At 41.1% G+C, this 24,353-nt stretch overlaps 1 protein-coding gene across 2 annotated transcripts; it reads right to left on the reverse strand.

Annotated features, from left to right (window-relative positions):
* Positions 1-467: 467 nt before the first annotated feature.
* Positions 468-24,349, reverse strand: LOC118125704 (rhotekin). Of its 2 annotated transcripts, XM_035184597.2 has the most exons (13): positions 23,775-24,349; positions 22,311-22,510; positions 21,958-22,004; positions 21,820-21,873; positions 20,129-20,246; positions 19,788-20,033; positions 19,579-19,673; positions 18,853-18,959; positions 18,634-18,762; positions 17,707-17,869; positions 7,850-7,948; positions 6,629-6,716; positions 468-2,208 (listed from the first exon to the last, which is right to left on the reverse strand). In XM_035184597.2, exons 1-13 carry the CDS (start codon positions 23,790-23,792, stop codon positions 2,202-2,204), a joined length of 1,371 nt encoding a protein of 456 aa, XP_035040488.1. In that variant the 5' UTR covers positions 23,793-24,349; the 3' UTR covers positions 468-2,201. The 2 variants fall into 2 exon arrangements, with proteins under 2 accessions (XP_035040488.1, XP_035040490.1); XM_035184599.2 differs by lacking the exons at positions 6,629-6,716; positions 7,850-7,948.
* Positions 24,350-24,353: the final 4 nt, after the last annotated feature.

Raw genomic sequence — 24,353 nt, forward strand, 5'->3', positions numbered from 1 at the left:
GACCACAACGTTCTTCTTTGGTATTTAATGCATAGTTGATGTCGATGTAATTGTCACCTACTGGCCCAGCATGCTTGTTCGAATGTTTGTAGCCGTTTTTTTATGCTCTTCTCTGGATGGAGATTTTTTTGATTGAAAGTGGAGCGTACCCAGTCTTGTTCAACCTGAAACAAGAAGGCAAACAGCGCTCAACAAGTATGACTGAGTTAACCTTGGTTCATTCTTGAAAGGTTTTGCTCGAAAACTCAATGTCACCAACACGAGAGGGGTGAATCAAGGATAACCTCATGGTTTCATGCGACATTCAGGGAGAGGTGTGGAAACCTTTGCCACGATAGCCAGAGATACAGGCTTTTTGTTATTTCCACAATCTTATTAATCTTTTTGTATAGACAGTACACAACCATGTCATTTAAGTTGCTCATGGAACTTCTTTCACATCCCAGTAAACAATAAACATTCATAGCTTGACGTGTGCAATTAATCATCTTTATTTTGTTTCCTTAAGGAGGGGCACATTTCATGTTTACGCAGTTTATAAATAATCATGGAGACAGTTTGCGTTTGAACTTCTATATTCAAATCTCACAGTTGCTGCTCCTTGTCTTAAACAACATGTCATGGGCACTGTGTTACTGTGTGTGTAAACCATCAGGTAGAACAAAGACACACCAGTTGTGTTCCAGTAATCAATTTTTGTGTTTCTTACTTGCATGCTCGAAGCTTAAAATACGCAGACATCTATTATCTATTATGTCAATTACTATAATCAGCACGCCCTCAGATTCAAAGCAGGATATGTGGAATTTGTAGGGTGTGACATGAACGTGAAATAGGGCACTCCCCATCTGTAACAGTACTGAGTTATTGTTGTGTACAGATTTCTCACAAACTACGTCATGCGACCACCTTTAATTATAAATACATGCCACATGAATAGGACTTTACGACGGAAACATAGTAACTAAGCCAATTAATCACGAACGTAGTTAACCCTTTTTCTTTGTGACGTTAATTCTTGCTCTTTATTGCATTGTAGTTTAGGCTTCAACTCACATGTTGTATTCCATGGCAAAGGAAACCATGTGGAAATCTCTTACATCATTAGAAACAGCAAGACCTTAATAAATGTTAAAAAAATAACACAAACTGTATGTGTCAGTAAACTTAAATAATGACACAATAAAAATGACTACAGTGTATTTTGAAATGTTTCAAATACCTTAATTTATTTTACATTAAAAAACAAAATCGTTCATTTGTTTGGAGATCACCTTAACTTAACGTTAACAAGTTATATCAACACAACTGAGAACTTTAATTTGAAAAATCATAATTAATTTGTGTGTTAGCAATAAACAATTCTTTTCCTTCCGTGTATGACCAAAACACCTCGGCTGGGAGGAGGCAGATTGTGACAGCTGAACACCAGGAAGCGACATGCACTGTATCAAGGTAGAATGGCATCCAGAGGGGTGGCTACCGGCTCCACCATCTTTTTATACAGTCAATGGATGGTCACCGTCCATCATCATGTCGACATGAATCCACTGGTGGACAGTCTGAGGGGGCAGGCCAAACTGCTTCTGTTCTTTTCAGCATGTAATTATTAACGACTGGCTGTCAAATAAGGTAATAGATGGATTTATGTTGACTAAGAATTTACTGTACATGTGTTACTACATCATAATGTTGAAAAATGACTGTGACACCATGAGAAAACACTACATGCTTGGATTCAAAAGTTGTTTAGCATTAAATAAATATGTATTCAATAAATAAATGATTTATCTATCTCAATCAATTTGAGAGTGACAGTGGGTTCATTTTTTTAATCATACTCTTAAACCATGAGGATGTGGTGTGGGTGAAATCTTATTGCATCAATATATATAATCATTATTAGTATATTGTCTATATAAGCAGAGAGTGGTACAGTTAGATTTTTCTGGATTTTTCTATGTACATACAATCAGTTTTGTGTTCCGATTTCTGACTCACGCTTGTCATTCATAAACAGTTAAGATTCATGGATGAGAGGAAGAGGAATGAAACATATCTGATGTCACAGTAAGTTCGGATGCGTCCCCTGCAGATTCAGAGATGGCACCATTTATCATGTCCATGCTCGTTTCCTTGACCCGGCATGGTAACCGCATAGAACGGGTTCTCACTCCTCCAGTGCAACTGTGGTAGGGTCATCAATAACTGTGAAGAATAAAACCAGAGAAAACTGTAGTACAAGTACAAAAAAAAGACATTGGTGCGCTTAATACGTATCACATAAGTCTTACATTATCATGGTCACAAGTGGACAGCTCTAAAGCACCCTGAGGACAGAAGTGTACTTTGTGAACCTACTTCAGTTTGTGTATGAGTACTCTTTGAACAATATTGTGATAATAATGTTAACCTTGATCATTTTGGCAATAATCGTGGTATGAAATTTTCACAGTTTCATCTCTAAATGAATCGAGTCCCTATTACACTGCTCAGCATCACACGTGCTTTGTTTTATTTGTAGCCACCGCCACAGTATCAACATTGAAGCCCATGTATTGATATTTCTTTCTATTTCAATCAAATTTCAAACTCTATGTTAGATTATTATTAAACTGGGTTCGGCACACTAATTCACTCAGCCCTACCTTGCCCATATCTCTGTCACACACACTCACACAAACACATTGTCTGTTACAGTCGGACTGATAAACATATAATTTGTCTTTGTGAAGGGAGATGACGTATGTTTGTTAATGAATATAGCTTGCATGGATATTTGGGATCGTCTTTCGGCTTGTGATTGGATCATTTCAGGAATGGGACTATTTGCATATAGAGCAGAGAAGTGACCTCCAATCGGATGTAGTACTGTCGAACTGGCTTCCAGGAATAAGTGGTCTTCAATAAAAATGTCTTGCCATGGACATGGCATTGGTAACACTCACACACGCACACCTGCCCAATTAGAATTCTAGTTGGAAACCACAGCACACATCACCCCCCCCTGGCATTTGAAACTATTCATGCATGTATCCGTCAAAACAAAAGGTCACCCAGTGAGGTTTGCCAATTTCTTATCACAGCATTTACTGGTATGAGGATATAGTCCCTTTACTAACCAGACTACGCACTAAACATTAGCTGTATTTTCCTGATCGCTGCAACGAGGATGTAAAAACATCTTGGCACTGGTTTCATTCACCTGCTGCAGACGGAAATATATTTCACAAATTGAAACAGAAAAGCACCTTGATAAGGTGTGGAGGCAAACACATTCATACCAGTCATGTGGCTTTGCTGGGCTGATTGTAATTTTCAAAACTCTATTTAAACCGTCTCTGCAAAGTACATTTCAAGCCTCACTGGGTTGCCATCTGAGATTATGTCAACTGGTTGCGGATCACTGAGGGTAAGAAAGTTGGCAGTGACTCATCAGATGTTCTTTACAGCCATGAGACAATGGAGAAGGGTGGAGTGTCGCTGGAAAAACAGTCGACTCAATGTCCAGTAGAAAAAGAGACTGTTGCCATCACACGAGTTCTAAAATAAAGAGTGAAATATTTTTCAGCTTTAATTATTGCTAACAATTATTGACCAAACTGCTTTTTGATATATATAATATTGGTCACTTTAAAAACTGTGGATTTTTATGGTTCTACCTCATCTAGCGATGAGTGCTCTAGGTTTTTTAAAATTTTCATTGAACTAAAATGACAATTTTAGTTGAAACTTTTCCACTCGTGCTTTGTCAGACAATGGTATTGAAGAGAATTCACATTCTGACAGAGAAACTACTCTTCTCAGAATCAAAAATATCCTGAATTCTGCACTCTCATTTCAAATTTTCCCATACTGGTGCTAAATTTATACTTTAGTTCCGTTGTCATGTTTACGTGAAATACTGCCATACTTTCAAACGTTTAACTTCAGCCATTTTGTTGTCTTTTCAACTCTCGTTTGAGGGAGCTACCAGCTAACTGCAGGCTAATGTTACGTGCAGCCGGAGCCATGTAGCGAGTGTGTTGCCACCAGAGTTAAGTGTCATGTTAACTAGACATGTGTAGTGATTCTTATGTTGCCTGAAAGCAGGGTACTATTTCAGTGCATGGCTCAGGCACCGAAATCTGGCTTGTGATTTGGTCTGGCGGGTAACACAGGGTAAGAACCGGTGCGTGACTGGCAACATATTTCGGTACCCAACCCTAAGTGTGTGTGTATCATCTTTGGCACTGATAAAATGTGAAGCTCTTTTTATCAGCTCTACATAATGAAACCTCTGATCTGTAGTCTTAATCACCCTTTGGGGGATGGCTCCAGTTTATGTCATAAACTCCGCCTCCTCCATGATAGTGGATGGGACGTCAACACATCAACTAAATCATTTTTATTTGATGTTATGAAAACGGGTTGTAATACCTTCATTGAGACTAACTCACGACTGGTGAAGCATGTGTAATGGCGTGACCTACAGTAGATAGCGTGGGTCCAACACTTCTGCACGTCACTGGTAACATTGTTTTTTTTAAAAAAACACACAGATGCACGCACACACACAAAGTTACACAAAGCCACCATTGTAAAAGCTGGACCCGGACAACTTCCTCGCTTTTTTCTTCATATATATCAAGTCACCAGCACAACCTGTTCTCTCGGACATCTTTTGACCAAATTCCTGCCTTCCTCTGTACACAAACAACCACACTCCTGAACAATATCTGTAGCATTTGACACCCAGGTGCTTTATGTACCGACTTAACCTTGTAACCTTGTGTGTTTGCCGTTGTAATAAGTCAAATTATCAGTTGATGTTTGATGACATAGCCCACATTGTATAATAGGACCATTATGTATTTTGAGTCAAAGCGGTATTTATCTTGCATAGCTCTGATGTCACCTGCACAGTCATGTCCCTGTGGACCTCAATGGGTACAAGAAAGAACAGTGTGTGACTTATGCTGCTCTTTCCATGATAAAGAATAAACTGACCCAACAAGACAATCTACCCAAATATATAATTACAATTTAATAAAGCATGACTCAGAGCTGCTCATCATGAGTAGTTAACCACCCACACTAATCCCATTGTTGTGTGTGGCAATTTCTCGGAAAACAATTATCAGTTAATACAACTACTAATTAACAGATGGAAAAATAATTCATATCGATTATGAAATCCTGTAAGACTGATGAGACGCGATATCTCAACAGATATTTCTAATCTTTTATCTCGTATATAGCTGACACCTTTGTTGAGACATTTGGTCCTGTGAAATAGTGAACACAAACTTAACAATAATCAGAACCTTCAAAATACACAGTACTGTATGTGTCAGTAAACTTAAATAATGACACAATAAAAAAAGACTACAGTGTATTTTGAAATGGTTCAAATACCTTAATTTATTTTACATTAAAAAACAAAATCGTTCATTAGTTTGGAGATCGCCTTAACTTAAAGTTAACAAGTTATTTCAACACAACTGAGAACTTTAATTAAATTAATTTGTGTGTTAGCAATAAACAATTGTTTTCCTTCCGTGTATGATCAAAACACCTCGGCTGGGAGGAGCCAGATTGTGACAGCTGAACACCAGGAAGCTACATGCACTGTATCAAGGTAGAATGGCATCCAGGAAAACATGCAATGGAAAATCTTCATGGCATTCTAAGGTAAACACCCTTTGTGAGTGCTGGAGAGTTAAATTCCTATAGGCTTTTTTTTTTGTCTGTTGCAGGGTCAGCATTTATTTCCATGCCTCAGAACCAGAAGCATTAGAGTTGTACTGCTTCTAGTTCACTTTAGTTGTCTCAGGGACAGTACGCATTAAAATCTGTAAATACAGCATGATTTGCCAAAAGGCAATATATAATATATATTATATAAATATAGTATTTTTTACATGTAGTCCTTGTGAAAAGTTGGAAGCCTAGAATCAAGAAACAAGTTTGAAATAATAGTCATCTTGTAAAACATGGGACATATGCAGAGAAAAGACATAGGCAGCAAAATTACTGGTTCAACAAAGCAGCAACAACCAGTTACAGTTTAAATAACAAAACAGCTTGCGGGGAGTGGCCATTTGACATAAGTTGTCGTAGACAGCAACCATTGAGTGATATGGGCTGTTGCATTAGTTAAGATAGACACAATCTTGGTTTCTCTGTACATACAGTATATTACAGTGTTGTCAGTATATATTTGAGTCTCTAATCAAATCAAACTTCTATATCTATATCATTCATGTACAGACAAAATAGATGAGGGCCCAATAGGGATCCTTGTGGGTGATTAAGAGAAGTCGATTGATGGCTATTGAGATCAGTCAAGAAGACTACTGGCATCTAGAGGAAAAACTAAAAGTAGATCAATTTAAAAAAATGACAGCATGGTTTACAGTTATGATATTTCACTTTTAGAGCTATTTTCAGGGCAACACCTCACTATTTCCACAGTAGATGTTGTGATGCAAACCTTGTTGGAGTGACACAACAAACAAGTTATTACAGTCAACTATGTGTGTTATGATGAGCAGATGAGGTATGGCATGTAAATCATACTGTCAAATTCAGGCAGATGCTGACGTATGTATGCTGAAAGAAAAGTGCTCTGTGACAGAAAGCCCACCTTTCCTTGTAGTAGGAAGAGAGCAAAGTGCGGATCTCTAAAGATAAATCCGGAGCCACGAGACCCTCTCTGGGAGACGAGGGTGTCACTTAAAAAAAAGAAAAGAAAAAAAAAAGAATTTTAATCACTTCATTTTATTGTAAAACACATCATATCAAACTCTACATCGAGTATCTCAAATATGCCCCTTTGTGACTGGAATGTCAAAGTTGATTACTGATTATAGGGAATTCTGAGAAACATCACTTGATTTACTGCATAGAGTGCCGTCTCTTCCTTCTGATAGTTTTCATTTCTCAAGCTATCTTTGCTAAGCTTTGTTTTTGTCAACATGTATTAACGTCAGCAGCATCTGCCCTATTGTCCCAGGTCGTTGTTGAGCAGCGCCATTTCTCGCTTTTAGATCCTGTGATTTGCTTAAACCTGTCCGTCGACTTTCATGCCAGACATCACTCCTGCTTTCTGCAGAGGAAGACAAAGCCTGCACAAATTTTCCTCTTAAGTTTTATTAGAATGTCCGACTAGCATAGTGAAGAGTTGTTCAGGTGTAAGTCAATGGTATTGAAGATAATTCACATTCTGACATTTTGATGGACAAGTTAAGTTCTAGCTCCATGAGTCCAAAACTTTAATGTTGTTCGTGGCAGCCTTTAGTTTGTTTTTATTTCTACATGATTTTGGAATCAGTTAGCATGAATCACGTTACTGTCAGTATGAATATGAGAAATATTCACTGGCAAGCATTTTGCAATTCTCTGACTTTTGTTTTTGTATAAAGGTCACAAACAATAGAAGCCTATAATATGCCGTCGTTATGCTACATTGTTATGTGACCTTTATCAATGCCAAATATTGCAAAGTTGACAAACAGTGAGTGTTAGCACAAGGTTAGCTGCGTAGATATTATTCTAACCGCGATGAGAAAGGACTGGTATGCCTGCCACTATTTAATGGGACACTCCTTTGAGTCTAATCAACAACAACCTGCGTTTAAAGCTCGTTTCTACTGAGGCCAAGATGTAAAAAATCTGTAACTGCACCCTGAATTCATTATTTATGCAGTTTAATTGTTGATTCACGCGAATGTGAAACTTTAACACAAATAAAATTTGACAGGCAGAACTGCTGGTAAAGGCCTTTAAGACTTCGTTTGATTGACATCACACTGGGAGGTGCCAGTGTGAGAATATGTCAAGCGTCACTCTGCTTGTGTTACACTACCTATTTCATGGTATAGCGATCCCTGCCTCACTGCGATGGATTTCCTGGGGATCGGCATTTCAATCTTCATGAGGTGATGACAACACTGCCTCCACTGGCCTGCAACAAACAGTATGAGCAGTGATTTCAAAGCACATGGACTTAAAAACCTTTTGTCAGCAATTGATTTACAACCTGCTTCTGTCTGACTCCATTAAACTGTCACATTGTGTTTACATGATTTGCGAGCTGGTCGAATCTCAAGACTTAGTAAAGCCCAAGATTCTGTGACATTACCAATTGAGGTGATATATTACATAACATATCACTACATACTGTTCCACGTTTTGAAATTTACCTTTTGCTGGAGGATAACTATTTCTGTTTTCCTTGGAATGGTGTCTGAGTAAAATTTGCAACCCTGCAGCCTTAAAATCTGATGGAACTTTGAGCAGTTTCTTTAACTTCACAGGATAAACTATGATCTCTGAAAAAGTGGTGCACACAGACAGCTGTACATTCCAACATATCATCAAAACAGTGTAAGGGATGATAACAAATCAAAATAAAGCTCCCATACATACCAGAAACAACTTCTTGACTCTCTTGTACTGGGAAATGTATTCACTGTCATGCAAGGTAAGATATGTATACAGATAAGGACTAAAATAGCAAGAATTAACTCCCACGTTTTTGTCAATGTGCATTTGTAAAGGCCTGAATATCAGTGCACTTCATCATTTCTCTCCAAAGTAAAAGTGAGCAGACAAGCACTTGTTCACGATACTGCTGTCATTACAGATTCAAAGAAGCACTCCAACAACTTCCTCGAATGTACACCAAAAGACAATACAAAATAATTTTGGAAATACTTTCTAAAAAAGACAAATGATTGCACTATAGAACATTGGACCCCAAAATACTCCCTAATCAGGGATCTACTTTAATTCACTTAGGTATAAACATGTACAATAATAGCCCCAAGGTGCAAAGTATTTAATTCATTTAGCATTAACGGACTTGTTCTTTAGAGACACACCCTTGGCACAGAGGGTGTGTCTCTAAGTCGGTCTCTTTCATTTAAAAAAAAGTCAAACACTCCTTTTAACACCCGAGACAAATATTTGGTATTCGGAAAACAGCCCATGGTTTATTATTGTTTTAGGTGTGTGCGGTAAAACTTAATTATCCATGCAGTTAACTTAACAACAGGGAAGCATCTGAAACTGATGTCAAACAAATAGTTTCTCTAATCATGGCGCAAGGCGAACTAAAACAACTGCGTAGACCTTTAGAGCCTAAGAGATCGAGGCACTGCAAGCTAAAACAAACAAAACACGACTGCAGACAAACAGACTGATACAAACAATACAACCAAATAAAGTAACATGCTGTATAGTGGCCTGTTTACACTAGTTATAGTTGCTCTGTAACCTGATCTGATTTTTCTAAATAGACCCAATAGGAAATGTATCAATAAATTTTGTTTCATGGGATCTTAACACCCGAGGACACCTTATTGAGAATATAGGACAAGATGTTAAATATCCCTTGTACGTTTGAAGGTCTTCTGCACAATTCAGGTTACTAACTACTAGTAGATGTTAGCAGGTGTTAGTGGCCACCAGTAGATGTAAGGGACATACTGTAACTGTGCACCATCAAGTGTTTTGGGCTTGTAATCAATGATACAGGCCGAACTTGAGAGGACGCTGAAGCTAAAGATAAATCTGACTGGCTACCGGCTTGTAAGGCAGTACTATGAGAGCCATGTGGCCCACTTAGTAGATCAGATGCCATTACCTCTATGCCTTTTTAAACTAAACACTTTCCCTTTTTGAACATAGGACAAGATGGAGAATAGGTAATGTACGTTCTGCCGCACTTATTAATGACTACCGCCAGTTGATGTAATCGGATGTTAGTGACCACCAGCGTATTTTAGGGACATATCTTCAGTTGTGTACCTTAGTGTCATCAGGTGTTTTGGCCTTTTAATCACAAGACACTCTTCTAAGGCGGGCCCACCACAGGTTGATCAGACCTGGGTGCATGTACCTAGCATCTTGGGGCCCATTTGGGATATTTCCTCCTGATCCAGAGCCATTGGCTGCAGCGTTCTGCAGTGTGCGATGTTTCCTTTATGGTCTGGCGCAGGACTTGTCCATGGATCCCTAGATCTTTGAGCAACCTGATGGTTGATGTTGCAAGGAAACTCCTGCAGTCAACCTCCACAGGGCAAACTCTTGCTTTCCAGCCTCGTTGCTCTGCCTCAAATACCAACATTATCCTCCCAGGGTACTGTCAATTTCATGAAGTAGAATTGACAGTACCCTGGGAGGATAATGGTGGTCTCGAGCTTTCTCCAACTGACCACTCCTGGTCAGTGGAGGAGGCCCTTTCTGTCCCTGTTCCCCCCCATGGACAAAAGTTGTCCTTTGGATTTGAGTACCTGGTTGTGTCTCCATGTATACCTACCTTGGGAGAGACTAATTTTACAACCAGTGAGGATATGCCTGAGGGCAGCTGGAGTTGAGCATAGTGGGCAGGTAGATCTTCGTTCAGCCACTGCTGTAGGTTTTTGGGTGAGGTAAGGACGTCATATGTTGCTCTAAGCATGAAGCTAATCCTGCTTGCTTCCATTCCCCACTGGTCCTTCTATCTTTCTTTTCTCTATGCTTTCCCATTTCATCCAATGGCCCTGTCTGGCTTGAGTGACAGCCTTCGCACATCTTGCTGCCTCTTCCTGATGCCAGATTTCCAGGACTACCAATTTTCTCCGCTCTGAAGGAGTTGCTTTGTTCCACAGGGGTCTACTCTGACCTCGGCCCAAACCTTCTCTTCCCTGTTGAACGTGGCCCACAATGTCAGTGTGCTTGAGTGCTGCTTTTGCTTGTTGAGTTGCACCTTTTGGTGTCCATTTCCGTCCTGTTGTCAATGATGGTCCAACAGCCCTTATAGATTTGTCTCGGGACTCTGAGAGGGTCATCTCCAGCCTTGTTTTGGTGGATTTAAACTCCTCTACAAGACTTGAGATAGGCAGCTCGAGAATGCCGTGTCCATACAGGCCGATGTTGCTCCGACATCTTTGGACTCCTAACCACTTTCTTACATAGAAGTTGATTGTTTTCTCCATGTTCTCAACTTTTGTGATAGGAACGTCAACTACTGTAAGTGGCCACATCAGTCGGGGTAAAAGGCCAAACTGTAAGCACCAGAGCTTTAGCTTGCGAGGAAGCATGGACTGGCATCGTCCAAGGCTTTTTATTGGTTTCTCAGAATCTGTTGTAATGGGTTCTCCATTAATGTAGAACCTATGGTGTGATCTCTTACCTTTGCTTATTGAGATGCTTCTTGATTTTGATGGATTGATCCTCATTCTGGCCCATTAGCTGTTGTCTTCAAGTTTCCCTAGCAACTGTCTGGTGCATCGTGGTCAGGGTTGTCTAATGTCGTCCATGTAGGCCCTGATCAGTGTTAATAAGACCCCCGACTTTTGTCGGTCGCCACCTACTACCCATTTTGAAGCTCTAATAATCACCTCTATCGCCATAGTGAACGCTAGTGGGGAGCCAGCCATGATGCCCTCTCCGAGACGCTGCCATAAAGTAGTACAATTCTGTTGTGAAGCAGAATTGCAGTTCTTTGAAGTAGGCTTTAGTCAAATTTGTGATGGGCTCTGGTACTTTGAAGAAGTCGAAAGCAGCCCAGAGGACACTATGTGGTACTGACCCAAATGCGTTAGTGAGATCAAGGAAGATGACATGTAGATCTCTCTTCTCACTTTTGGCTGATTGGATTTTGTGCCAGAACATGCTAGAGTGTTCTTAACATCCAGAGAACCCTGGAATTCCAGCTTTTTGGACTATGACGCTAAACACTGAGTAGACTGATGGATTGAAATTGGCTGATGTTTGAGGATTCCTCCTCTGTTGGTATCAGTACTCCTCCAGCTCAGCGCCAAGCTTTGGGTATTGTTTGCTTCACCCATGCCACTCTCATTAATTTCCACAAGAAGCATGGAACATCAGGAACATTTTTGTATACCCTGTACTGGACACCGTTTGGGCCTGGGGCTGATGATGCCCTCACTGTGTTCTCCACTTCTTTCCATTTCCCAAGGCTTACCTCCATTTGGTGTTCTGGCTGCTCACTGGGTGGGATATTAGATAGAATAGCTATCGGATCATGCCTGTTTGGGTCAGAGTTTGTTCTTTCCAGGTGCTCCTCTAGGTCCTGCTTTGAGGTCATCAGGGTTCCTCCCTTATTTGTGGTGAAGAGAGATTTCACGAACTTGAAGGGGTCTTTAAAAAAATGTGTTCTTGCTCTTTCTTTTCTTTTCCGTGCTGTTCTTAGGCGCTCTGCTTGTCTTACGGTTGTCAGTCGGTTCTTGATGTTCTCCTGCAGTATGTTCATTCCCTCCTTCTGTTCCTCTGATGCTTTCTTCCACTGCTTTTTAAGCTGCCTCCTCTCTTGTACTAGGCATTCTATTTCCAGCTGCCTTCTGGACTTGGTTTCCATTGTTGTGTTATCCGTTCTTTCTCTGTCATTACAAAATGTTCCGCTCCGTAGTTATAGATGACGTTACCCATCCTTTCATGTTTTGTCTCAACTGTGCCCTTTATCTTTTCCAGGATAGTGCTTAGATCTGCTTTTATGGCCTTCTATTTTGCTTTTTCTGATGCTCCAGGCCAGTTTACCTTTGGTTTGTTTTGTAAAGGTTTCTTCTCCCTTGTTGGTTTTCCTGGCTGAGTGGGCTCTATAGGCTCTTGTTACTGCCTCTGTGCTTGAGATAACTTCCTCAGATACAGGGGGACTGATGTCCTGCGAACTTTGGGTTGAGTCTGGTCGCTGGACTTCACTCCACTGACTTGATTGACTTCTTAGAAAGTACTGATCAATGCGTGATCCCTGCTCTGATTCGATCAAGCACTTCTTCTTTCCTTGGTGTATTTTTAGGCCCTTTGCCAATGTTATTTTTTGTCGTATTAGCTTCTTGAATTGTGCTGGTCTTCCTCTTTGTCATTTCCATTCCAGGGTCATTAGCCGTGTGGTCTGTTAGTGAGTCGTCTTCTGCCCCCACTCTCTCTGACTCTTTGGGTATTTTTTGTTTAGTTGCTTTCGTAGCCATTGGTGGGTGTCTCCAAATACCAATTCCTATAGGATCCTGTAAGTATGGGTAGCCTAACCCATGCCAGCTCCGGTGGGAAGGTCTTCTGCACAATTTAGGTTACAAACTACCTTACAACATATAAAAAAGTCTTAAAAGTCTTGCACGTCTAATACAGAGATTAATTTGTTCTATTCAGCAATGGCTGCCAGCCAGATGGATGATTGATTGTACGCAGTGTACGAACAATCAGTCATCTCCCGCCCCCCGACAAATTTTAAATCAAATCAAATCAAATGTGATGTTTTGTTGATTATTTTGATGCTCTCCACATGAATGTACTAAGGCGTGTGTGGTGAGAGCTGATTATAGCCTTTACAGTATCCAGCTGGTTCCACCGGTCAACAACTGACTCTGCTTCTCAGCTCTTTTCTAATCACTCACACACAAACCGATCTTCATCAAAAACCTGCTGAATTCATATTAATGTTCCTGGATAAATGGGGCGTCGCTTCTTCTGCAACAATGATGTTAAAACACAGCGTTGCATCTTAGTCTGCAGGAAGAACTTCTGTCTGCAGGAGGGTGTGTGTATGTGTGTGGGTGTGTGCGTGTGTGTGTGTGTGTGTGTGTGTGTGTGTGTGTATCATGAATCCAGATCTTTCTGGTCACTTTAACACTGATGCCCTGGCTATGTGCTCCATGTCATGTCTTGTGTGGCAGGTGAACTGTGTGCGTGCCAAATGTTGGACTTTTTTTCAACGTGTTTAAATACATGCCTCATAAACTCTAGAGCGAATCACACAAACACAAACTAAACTTCAATATTGTTCAGATCCTAATAACCTCTGATTAGTGACGGTGAAAATTGTTAATGTGTAAAGTGAGCGCAGGTCAGCAAGGGAGTGGGAACATGCGTCAGTCAACATTATACGTCAGTCAACAGGTTAGTGGTATGTGGCGCAAATAGAAATCTTTGCAATTGCACTTAGACAATGAACGAAACTTGCGTGAGACTAACATCTGCATCATAATTCATGTCTTTATCAGTGTATGCTACAAATACTCAACAGACAAAGGTTGTAGAACAGACGAGTTTCCAGGGGACACAAAAATGTGATGAATCTGGCGATGACAGGCTTGTTGTTCAGTGTCCAAGTTTATAAAAACCTGAATCATCATTACACATTGTGTAATGATGCCTAGAGCGCTAAATGTTACCTTATGCTGTAGATATGTCTGATTGTAACAAGACAAAGCACAAAGAAATATTGTTTCTAGATGAAATGTCAAAATTATATTTTTTCGAAAAGCCACACACTCCCCTTTAACCTTTAGTTTCCTCTATGTAGAGTTGGTTTTACTCCGCCACATGACAGGACGTCACACATCTTAAATTGTGTGTAAGCTTATGCCAGGTTATAAATACTGTAAATTAATACTGCAAAACATAGAAACTGACTCCAGAGATTTCCTCATAGCAATTCCACATGACTGTGTCACAGGTGCCTGTGAACTTTTTACCAGCACAGAGACAGACCGCATGGGTGGACAGATAGAGAGAGAGACACAATTAAATTCTGGTTTCGTGTACAACAGATGAGGAAGTGCTAGATAATAATAATAATTTCGGGAAGCTGGGAGGAGAAATATTTTCTTTGTGACATTCCACACCGCACCACACACACAACATGAAAGAATGTTGCCTTGCAAGAATCGGCAGTTACACTTTGTTACATTCTGCAGCACATGCAAACTGCGTGATAAACACCCTCTAAATTATACGATTCAAGACCAAGACGAATTAGGTTAAGATTTACGGAATGCATATATACGTATGGGTTATTTGAGGCCTTGTGTAATAATGTGGTACTCGTTGCACATTGCATCTAGAAACATGTGGAGTAAGATTGTTGTTTTTTTAACTTGTTTTTTATTTAGTTTTCAACAACAAAACAATATGTATGTCCCATACTTTTTGGGTCCATATATTGTATGTGGAGGGATCTGGTTTTAACCATCTGATGGTTATACACTTCAATGCTGCTGTGAGTAGTATGTTTAGCAGGTATTTTTTGGCTCTCCCTTCCAGGCCTTCAGGCATCGCTCCCAGTAGTGCTACTGTGGGGTCTTGTGGGATGTCTTGCTGGAATATCTCTTTGAGGGCATCAAAGACGTCTCTCCAGTATGTATTTAACTTATGGCAGAGCCAGAATATATGTGTGTGATCGGCAGCACGTGTTCCACAGTTCCGCCAACACAAGTTGGAATGCGTCGGGCCCATCTTGGCTACTATTTCTGGTGTTCTGAAGAATCTGGTCATTATTTTCCATTTAAAGGGGACATAGCATGCAAATTCCACTTTGTTAGTGCTTCTACAGGTTAATGTGGGTATCTGGCATGTCTACCAACCCCAAAACTCTGGGAAAAAAACACTCGCGCGTTTTGTTATTGAGCTTCCTGGGTTTTGTGTCGTAACAAGGCACTGGAAGTCTCCCTACATGGTCTTGGCCCACCCCCCACCTCATCCACCCCCCGTCACGCCGGGTTTACACCGGACGCAGCGAGGCTGCGAGGCAGCGCAGCGCCGTTCCCAAGCGCGCAGCCGCCTGGCTGTTCACACGGGACGAGCATTTCTCCGCTGGTCAGCCCGCGATTCACTCACATGTGGCATTTGTCTGGATCGTTGGGACTGGGAGGCTGCAGCAGTTGCTCGGGCGCGACCGCTCGCTCTCCCATGCGTGAGCTGGAATTTGTGTCAGCGCCACACAGCCAGCAGTGTGGAGGACTTCCGCAGTGTTCAGCACTACTGTAACACCGGCCAAACACACCGAGCCCCCCCACTCGTTACGCCGGGGTACACCGGACGCGGAAGCGCCGCTGCGAGGCAGCGCAGCGCCGTTCCCAAGCGTGCAGCCGCCTGGCTGTTCACACGGGACGTGCATTTCTCCGCGCTGGTCAGCCCCATAGACTGTATATATAAGGTCAGCCCGCGATTCTGCTTTCTCCGCTTGTTGTACCCGTTGAATGTCGGGGTTCGGGGGTAAATGATGGTCTTCATAGCCCCCCCCCCACCTCTCTTTCTCTCTCTGTCTGTCTGCTTGTGTGCTTGTAGTGGGTGGGCAGAGGGGGACATTTAATTATGTGATTGGGAAAATTAAAACTCCAGGACAACAAGGGGAATACAAAGTATGGGATGCATATTTGATAATTTATATCATATAAAATATGTAATTTATATCGTTTAAAATCATGGGGGGAGAGGGGGGAGGGGGGAGCTGGCTCATTAGCATTTAAAGGAACAGGCACTCAAAACAGGTCACTCTGTGGAGGGCTGTTTTAGACAGGGTAAAAAGGGTGCTGTTTTAAATGATCCTTGTGGTATTTTGACCAAAGTATGTTACAGACATTTCATTAAGACCCCAAGGAACCATATCAACTTGTGGTAAAATGGGCATGCTATGTCCCCTTTAAATTCCCCCCAGGTGTTTGAATTTGTAACTAGGTGTGCCTCTGTGCACATCCCCTCCCAGGTATTCTGTGGTATGACCTTGTTAATTTCCGCTTCCCATCTCTGCTTTATCTGTAGGGAATAATGTAGATTCATAGATAGAAATATGTTATATAGTTTACTTATTGTTTTCTTATCTTCGTTCCCTATCTGTATTTCTATTACGAACCCTTCTAAAGGGGTACGTTTTAAAAGCTTTCCCCACTCTTTGTGTGTTGTTAGAAAAGTTCTCTGTTTTTGTAATTTTGGCAGCGATTCTACATTCAAGGCAAACAATTAAAAGTGTTTTATTGTGAAAGACTTGCTATGAGGCAACTTTAATGTCCAAGTATTTCTCAAGGGATACAGAAGCAGGTTTGTCTTAATGTGTGTGTTTGTATTTGGCTCTTGTTCGCTTGTCTTGAGCTAGATGTGAACACGGATACCGCTCTCATGTCAACAAGGGTTTTCACAAGCATCCAGGATGTCACTGTGGTTAGTCAAAAAAAGCCGTCTCAACTAACGCAACACAAATCAAAGCAAAGCATTTCATAAAATCTGCTCCATTCTAATATAGAATGTTGAATCCAAATTCCTGACCATCAGTTATGAGGTGACTATAAAAAAGTCGTATTTATTTATAACTGGTGAAGAGTTTATGGTTTCAGTCCGGTTTTTCTTCCGTCTGTCTTTCGTCCGCAATCTCAAAAACCTGCCCACATATTTGAGTGAAAACTGCTGCCAACTCAGGTCATGAATCAGCAACAGAACAAGTGTCAGCAGTGTTAAGTGTTGTGTGCTTTGGGTGCAAATGTGGATCAACGTGGATAACTGAAGGCGTGAACTACTTAACTGTACATATGTATTTCAATGCAGATGAAGAACAAAGCCAAGCTACAGCTGGCTTCTATTTATAATAACACCCGGCTGTGTAACCTTGGCCGAAATATGAGTGTTTTCCAGTATTACAAAGGTGCCGAGGTTTTTCTGTGCTTGTCAGAACACTTTGCATGAGGTCAAAGCATATTCTAGTTACTCCAATTAAAGATGACAAATCAAAAGATTACTACTTGGGCCGCTGCCTAAACTCACACCTAAAACCATATAAAGAAAAGTAGGTCAAAGAAAGCAACCTCAGTTTACATGGAAAATTCAATCCTGCCCAGATGAAAGACCCAGTGTGAACATCAGGTTTTCAGTACGTGTGGAAACATGACTGTATAAGTTTCTGTCAGGAGCTAAAATAAACATTTGTGTTGTTGTTCAACCAGGTCTCACTTATGTTGTAGATGTGTTGCCACAGGGCCTCGTTCCAGCGCTGCGTGTCTTCAGGTATGTGCATGGTCAGTGTGTAGGATACATCCTCTCCTTGACACTGTGTAGTCATGTATATTCTCTGGGTATGAACAGCATCTCTCTCCAACGCACAGACAAGCGTATCCTGGCAGAAATAAAAAAACACAAACATGGGTGAGTATCGGAGTGAGTCAGTGTTGTTGTGGTGGTTTCATCCGCATAGCTAAGACATTACATGTAGCCACTGTAACACAGTCAGCCCATTCAGATATCAGCAGCTTACAAATTTATAGACCGGATAATCCAACAGCTTAAAATAGAGTTTAACAGGAGCTCATAGTAAATCAGCAACTGACAAAAACACTTACAATAAAGTAAATAAAAATGCATTAATACATTTTACTACACTAGAATAACTGCTCTGTAGTTGTATGCCTCAGCCAACCAGCAGTTTCAGTTGCTTCAGGTGTTCCTGTAATATTACATTTGCAATAATATACAATAAGCTTTGACCAATCCAATCAGTTCATCTTTGAGTCCAAGTGAGAGCTGGTCAAAATTTGAAGAAATTGCGACATCATGTTCAAGAGGACAAAAAGGTGTTTTCTGAGGTCACTGTGACCTTGACCTTTGACCATACAAATCTAATCAGTTAATTAGTTAGTTAATTAGTCCAAGTGGACATTTTGAAAGGATTCTCTTGAGGTGTTCTTAAGATAATGCTTTCACAAGGCGTAAAAAAAAGAAAAGGGTTTGCAATGTCACCGTGACCTTGACATTTGACCTTTGAGCATCAAATTCTTATCAGTTCATATTTGACTTCAACTGAATGTTTGTAGCAAATTTGAATAAATATCTTTGGAGGCATTCTTGAGATATCGTGTGAGGTGCTGCTCGTTCAGAACCAACCTTTCTGATGGGGATCACGAGTAGTGGCTTCTCCTCGGACTCCAGCTCTTCATCACTCTGATAGCAGAGGAGACTTTGTCCCCCGAGGACGCCATAGAGGTTTTCCCAGCAATCGAGGTCCTCCCCAAGCTGAATGAGAGCGGGGAGAAAAGTTACACTGTGACTGTGTGAGAAAAACATCAGCAGGTGGGAAAATATAAAGAAAATGTATATTGTCACCTTAACATCGAGTTGACCACTTATGACTGGTTGAATCATGCACAGAGGCTGAGCAACCAAGCGGCAGCACATATTTCCATAGAGAGGTAACCAGTATGGACTGTCGTCTGGAAAAGAACAGAGATTTAAGGATTAACTTCCAGGAGAGGAGAGGAGAGGAGAGGAGATAAATGATTGGTAACAACGTGGGAGAAAACATATGAAGGTTGAGCAGAGTAGATAAAAAGGATAAGAGGGTAAAAGAAGACAGGAAAATAAGAAAAAAGGAGAGGAGTGGAAACAATGTAGAAGAAAACACAAGAGGATGAGAGCATAAGAGACAAAAAAGGGAGAACATAAGAGGATTAGAGGAGGTGAGAGGAGACAAGAAGAAAATAAGAAAAGGAGAGAATCGTAAAGGGTTGGAGAAGAGAAAAAGGAGAAGAGAGGGAGATGAGTTAAACGAGAGGAAATAAAGGAGTGGAAAAAACTGAGTAAACAACAGTAATTTAAGTGCAGAGGAGACAAAAAAGAGGAGATGAGAAGAAAAGAGGAGACAAGAAAAAAGGAGAGGGGAGTAGAGGAGAGGAGAAGAGAGGGAGATGAGCTAAAGGAGAGGAAACAACGGAGTAAACAAAATAAGTGCAGAGGAGAGAAAAAAGAGAGGAGATGAGAAGGAGAGAGGAGACAAGAAAGTAAGCGGAGAGTTAAGTAGTGGAGGAGAAGAGGAGAGGATGTATAACTCACCCGCTGCTGCTAAGGACAAATCATGGGTCTTGAAACCCTCCTGCACATGTTCGATTCTCAGTGTTGTGTGAGCCAGCAGGTTGTACTTTGGGCCCCTTCAGGCAGAAAGCAGTGGGAAAAAATCTAATTCAATTTTTTTGTCTGAGTAAAAGTCATCCATCTAACATTCCTCTTTAATGTGGGTCTGAGGGGAAATTGTCAAACCTCACAGTTTAGACAGATGAGTGGATAAAGGCGGGGACGAGTACCCCTGGCGTACGTCTCCTCCACTGGAAGCAGACCCACAAACAGCTGCAGACTCAAACGCAGCACGGATCTTCTTCCCAGAGGAGCATCCCAGAGAGCCCCCCAGACGGGTCACTCTCCTGGGTCCTAGAGCCCCGGGGGAGAAGTCCTCCACCACACAACTGCTGTAGAGCTCAACGCGAATATGGAAGCCTGGATCCACCTCAGTGCTGCTCACACAAACACAGAGAGCCGAGGGGAGACATTTCAGCAACACATGTCAAAAGTCTGAAACTCTAAGAAGCTCCCAGTGAAGGTGACATACAATACGATCGTGTCTTCGAAACAGATGTCAGTTAAAGTCCTGTCCACCATCACCAGGCCGGTGTCATAGATCTCTGTGCCACACTGAAGCAGGCAGAACACGGCACAGCGATGCAGCTCTGCAAACAAAGATGAAGAGGACAAGGTGGAGAAATGATCCAAAAGATCTTTGCTGTAATAATACTCATTCATGGAAGTCAGGGTGTGGATAAAGATTTTTAAAAAAGCTTTCATGGTGTCCAGAAAAAGAGACTTTGCATTATAGTGATAGTATTAAGGGACCAGTCTGCATGAAGTGTTTGTTCGTCAGCAACATTGCACAAACACTACTGGAAGGATTACCAGGAAACTTAGTGGAAGGAAGCTGTACAGGTCAACGATGGAAACGACTGCTCTTTGGAAGAAGCCGGACTTTATGGCTCCATCCTTTTGTCGTTCTCTCTTTTTTCAAGGGGATGGGGTCACTAGGTTTATTTGCAAAATAACCACTAGGATATAATGATGATTTATTGGTTTGGATCCGATTCAAACTAGATATCCCACCAATACATATTCTTCTTGTATGTGTGGTTCAGCAGCATTTAAATGCTGGTACTGCCAGACCTCATGTCAATAATCAAACATTACACAAGGTGATATGTCCCTCTGCTTTGTCAGGGAATTAACTTTGAATTTACCCTCGGTATGAAATGTGTCATGAACTTGTCTTGAATGCAATTCATGCAACACTTTTTATTAGAAAACCTTTTATTGGCACAATAAAAAAAACAAGTATAGCCTAAAACAATAACATAACACAATAAATAAAGTTACAAATAAATTGTAACAGCCCTGAAATATGAGATATAGAAAAACAATCTCTTTTTCGTCACAGAAAAATGTATAAAGTATAAACTGTATTCACCTTTAACCATATATCACCATAATGCTTTTACTAGCAAATACAATATATCATACATGTATTATTTATCCAACAGCTAGTACAGATAGTGGGCGTTTATCCTTCACCCACTGATATTGTTTCTGTCTTTGTGTAAACTAAGCAACTTGTGTCACATCTGAGGCTTGTTACACGACCATTCAAACAGCTTTATGCCATCATCTATGGCATTTACATTCAAGAAAGCAAGTTCCCTCACTTTTGAGGGCTTAATGCAATCTCTCCTCTGGGAGGTGAATTGTCGGAGAATATTCACGTAAAGGCAGTGGATTCATTTTGAGGACACTGATATAAAAAGAATGTCTCTTAAGTATGACTTGGTTCTTTCGTTCACAACAAAGAGCCGTTGAAAAGAATCAAATCGTTCCTCAACGTCACTACACTAGTACGGGTCAGGGAAGAACCAATGATATTTTGATGCACATGCAGGAATTTTTAAAACTTTCTTCTACATTGTGAGATATATATATATATTTCCATATTTTTTTATATTGATTTCTTAGTGTTGATGAGTCTTAATGAAGAAAATCTGACGTCTTTAGGGAACGGACATTATTATTATAGTATTATAAATAGTGCATTATGGTACAGATCCAAACAAAAATCTGAACCTATTGAATTTAAATGTGCTTTAATAAGGGGCCTGCTGGGCCTGCTGGGCCTGCTGGGCCTGGGGCGGTGAGGGAAACACTGAGTGCTATTCTAGTATTTTAATTGATTTCAGAAATTCACATCACTGAGTTCTGACTCACCTCCTTTGTTTTTGAAGTACTCTGAGTCTTTCCACATGAGCGGGACCCGAAGGTCTGCAGAGTGAAAATTGTAGTTAAGAGATAAGAACATCAGTTATTTTCGTACATATGTGGGAAGATGCTTTTGCTCCCATTCACCTGACAGGGCTACTTTTCCGGTACACGGCACTGTGTCTTCAGATGACCTGCAGGTAAAGATCACTGATCAACCATCCACACAGTCAGGGGGAATAACATGGAGTTAGTCTCACTACGCACGTACACACGTGTGGATTCTGCATGCACACGTGTAATGTTACATGTAAATTATAGGCTAATTCATTTGGTAAACCCTCACATCTATAACCTTAACAAATGTCTGCCCTCTAGTGGCTGATAGCAGACATAACAATATCCACATCCCCTCACTTACCTGTATAACATCCCTTTACACCCACCAATCCATTATCCACAGTATTTACCCATGCATACAGTTTTCTGCGCCATCTGACCTGCGTCCTGCTCCCCGTAGGATTTGAGCTTTCCTCATCTCCTGCAGTTGGCTGAGCAGGGCCAGGATGCGAGCGTTGCAGGCGAGCAGGCTCTTCGAGGCCTCCAGGGCCTGCTCTCTTTGGGAACAGGCGGCCAGCAGCTTACTGGCACCCTCCCGCATCCGCACCTCCCTCTCAATGTGCCTTAGCAACTCTTTGTCCTGGAAAAAGATATTATTGTAACTAAACAGGAAGCTGAGTGAGGATTATCAGGCCTTCAGGACCCAAACAGTAAAGGTGTCGGAGCATGAACACACTGCGTTCCTAGCCCAGGCTACAGCAGTGTAGCCCCATAGGGATGCCAGTGACCGTCAGTTGATCCAGTACTCTGGTCCAGATGTAAATAAGTCGACAGCTCCTGAATGGTTTGGCACGTGGGTTTGAACATTCTGAGCCAGCGTGGTTCCATAACGAGAACTCGGAACTGAGTGGAATAAGTGCAACACATTAAATCCCTGGACACAATCCAGCTGTCAGAGCAGGAGAGTTGGATAGAGATCAATGAGATGGGGCTACCGTTATCTTTCTAACGATTTAAAGTGAACAAGACTGAAAACAGAGCGATGGAAAAACGATTTCAAAGTCCACGTGAGGGTGTGGAATTTCTTTGTCGATAATCTGTCCAGTAGCATGTTTCCAAATGAGTGAAATATTTCTTGTCAACAAACTGTTAAAAGCCTCTAAAACATTTCACTTTAAGTGTGATGACTATAAAGGTTTAATATTAATAATAATTTATGTTGCACCTTTCAAGGGACCCAACGCTGCTTAGCAGAGTTAGGAAGAAAACTTTCAAGTGATAAACACATGAATGTCTCACAAATGTTTCTTAGATTTGTTTCACCGCGGATACCATTACATAGTGTGCTATTTGTTTGTGGATCCCATAAACTTGGACAGTGTTTTGGGGTTTACCATGTATTAACAAGCCAAACAGCACATGTGAGGAGAAGTTCAGCTTCAGGGATCAGAGGGTTGTTACATAATTCAGTGAAGTATTCTGAGCTTAAGCCTCGATACTGTGTTGTGACTTTATGAAGTTCCCAAAGAATTTGTTATTACCAATAACCAGTACTTTACTTTTGACCTTCAATTTATTTAATTTCTATATTTTTTTTCTTTATTGTAGAAATTAACAGTAATTCAGATTAATAAGTTCATATTTGTTGTGAAATATGCACACAAAAAATTAACAAGACAGTTTTTTCCCACAGAAACAGAGAATTCATTGAATTGGAATCAATCACATCAATGCAAAGATCATTTACCTGACATGTACCAGGTAGCTTGAAAGAATTAGTCGATATTTAGAGTTTTACTCCAGACATCACCAAAAAAAAGCAACCATGCATTTCTATACTGGAGCCAAATGCTCATATTAATCAGAAATACAAAACAGGGGAATGCAAATCTCTTTTCACTGACCTGAGTGTTTTCATTCATGTTCCTTCTCCACTGTGCCTCAGAGGTCGGCTCCAGTCCCTAAACAGTCAGCAGGCGGTGCAGTGAGCGGACTGACTAATCCTACAGCTGACTACAAGCGTTAAGAGTGGACCTGCAGATGGAGCCGCTAGTTACTCAACACACAGATCAAAAACGGTCTTAAGCCTCACTACAAGAGGTTGCAGCAGGAGGGATTAGAGGAGTCTCAAACCTTAATGTGTCTCAGTCCCGCAGCTCCATCACTGGCACCAGTGAATGTTAAACATATAGTGATTCACACGGAGTTTAACAGTAAAAGATTAAAGTACATTTTGATTATGGTATATACAGTGATGGTGTCTGAGGGTTTCTGAGGTCATGAGGTGTGACGGTGTGAATTGGATTAGATTATTGTATGGTGCAATAGCTTGAACCCTCAGAGTGTAAATCCCTCGTGTGGTGCACAACCAGGACATAAGCGGTGACGTAAACATTCAAAGCAGGCTCATTAAACCATTCATTAAGTGACGCCGGCCTTTCACGTCAGCCCCGTGACTTCTATGAGAACAGGTCACAGCTGCC

This window comes from Hippoglossus stenolepis, chromosome 18 (genome assembly GCF_022539355.2).
Source record: "Hippoglossus stenolepis isolate QCI-W04-F060 chromosome 18, HSTE1.2, whole genome shotgun sequence".
Classification (NCBI taxonomy): Eukaryota; Metazoa; Chordata; class Actinopteri; order Pleuronectiformes; family Pleuronectidae; genus Hippoglossus; species Hippoglossus stenolepis.

Excerpts from the sequence above, each read along its gene's own strand:
- LOC118125704 (XM_035184597.2), bottom strand. Across the intron at positions 19,674-19,787 it reads TCCACTCATCTGTCTAAACT|GGGCCCAAAGTACAACCTGC; the intron begins GTGAGGTTTGAC and ends TTCTGCCTGAAG. Across the intron at positions 17,870-18,633 it reads TCGTGATCCCCATCAGAAAG|GATACGCTTGTCTGTGCGTT; the intron begins GTTGGTTCTGAA and ends TATTTCTGCCAG.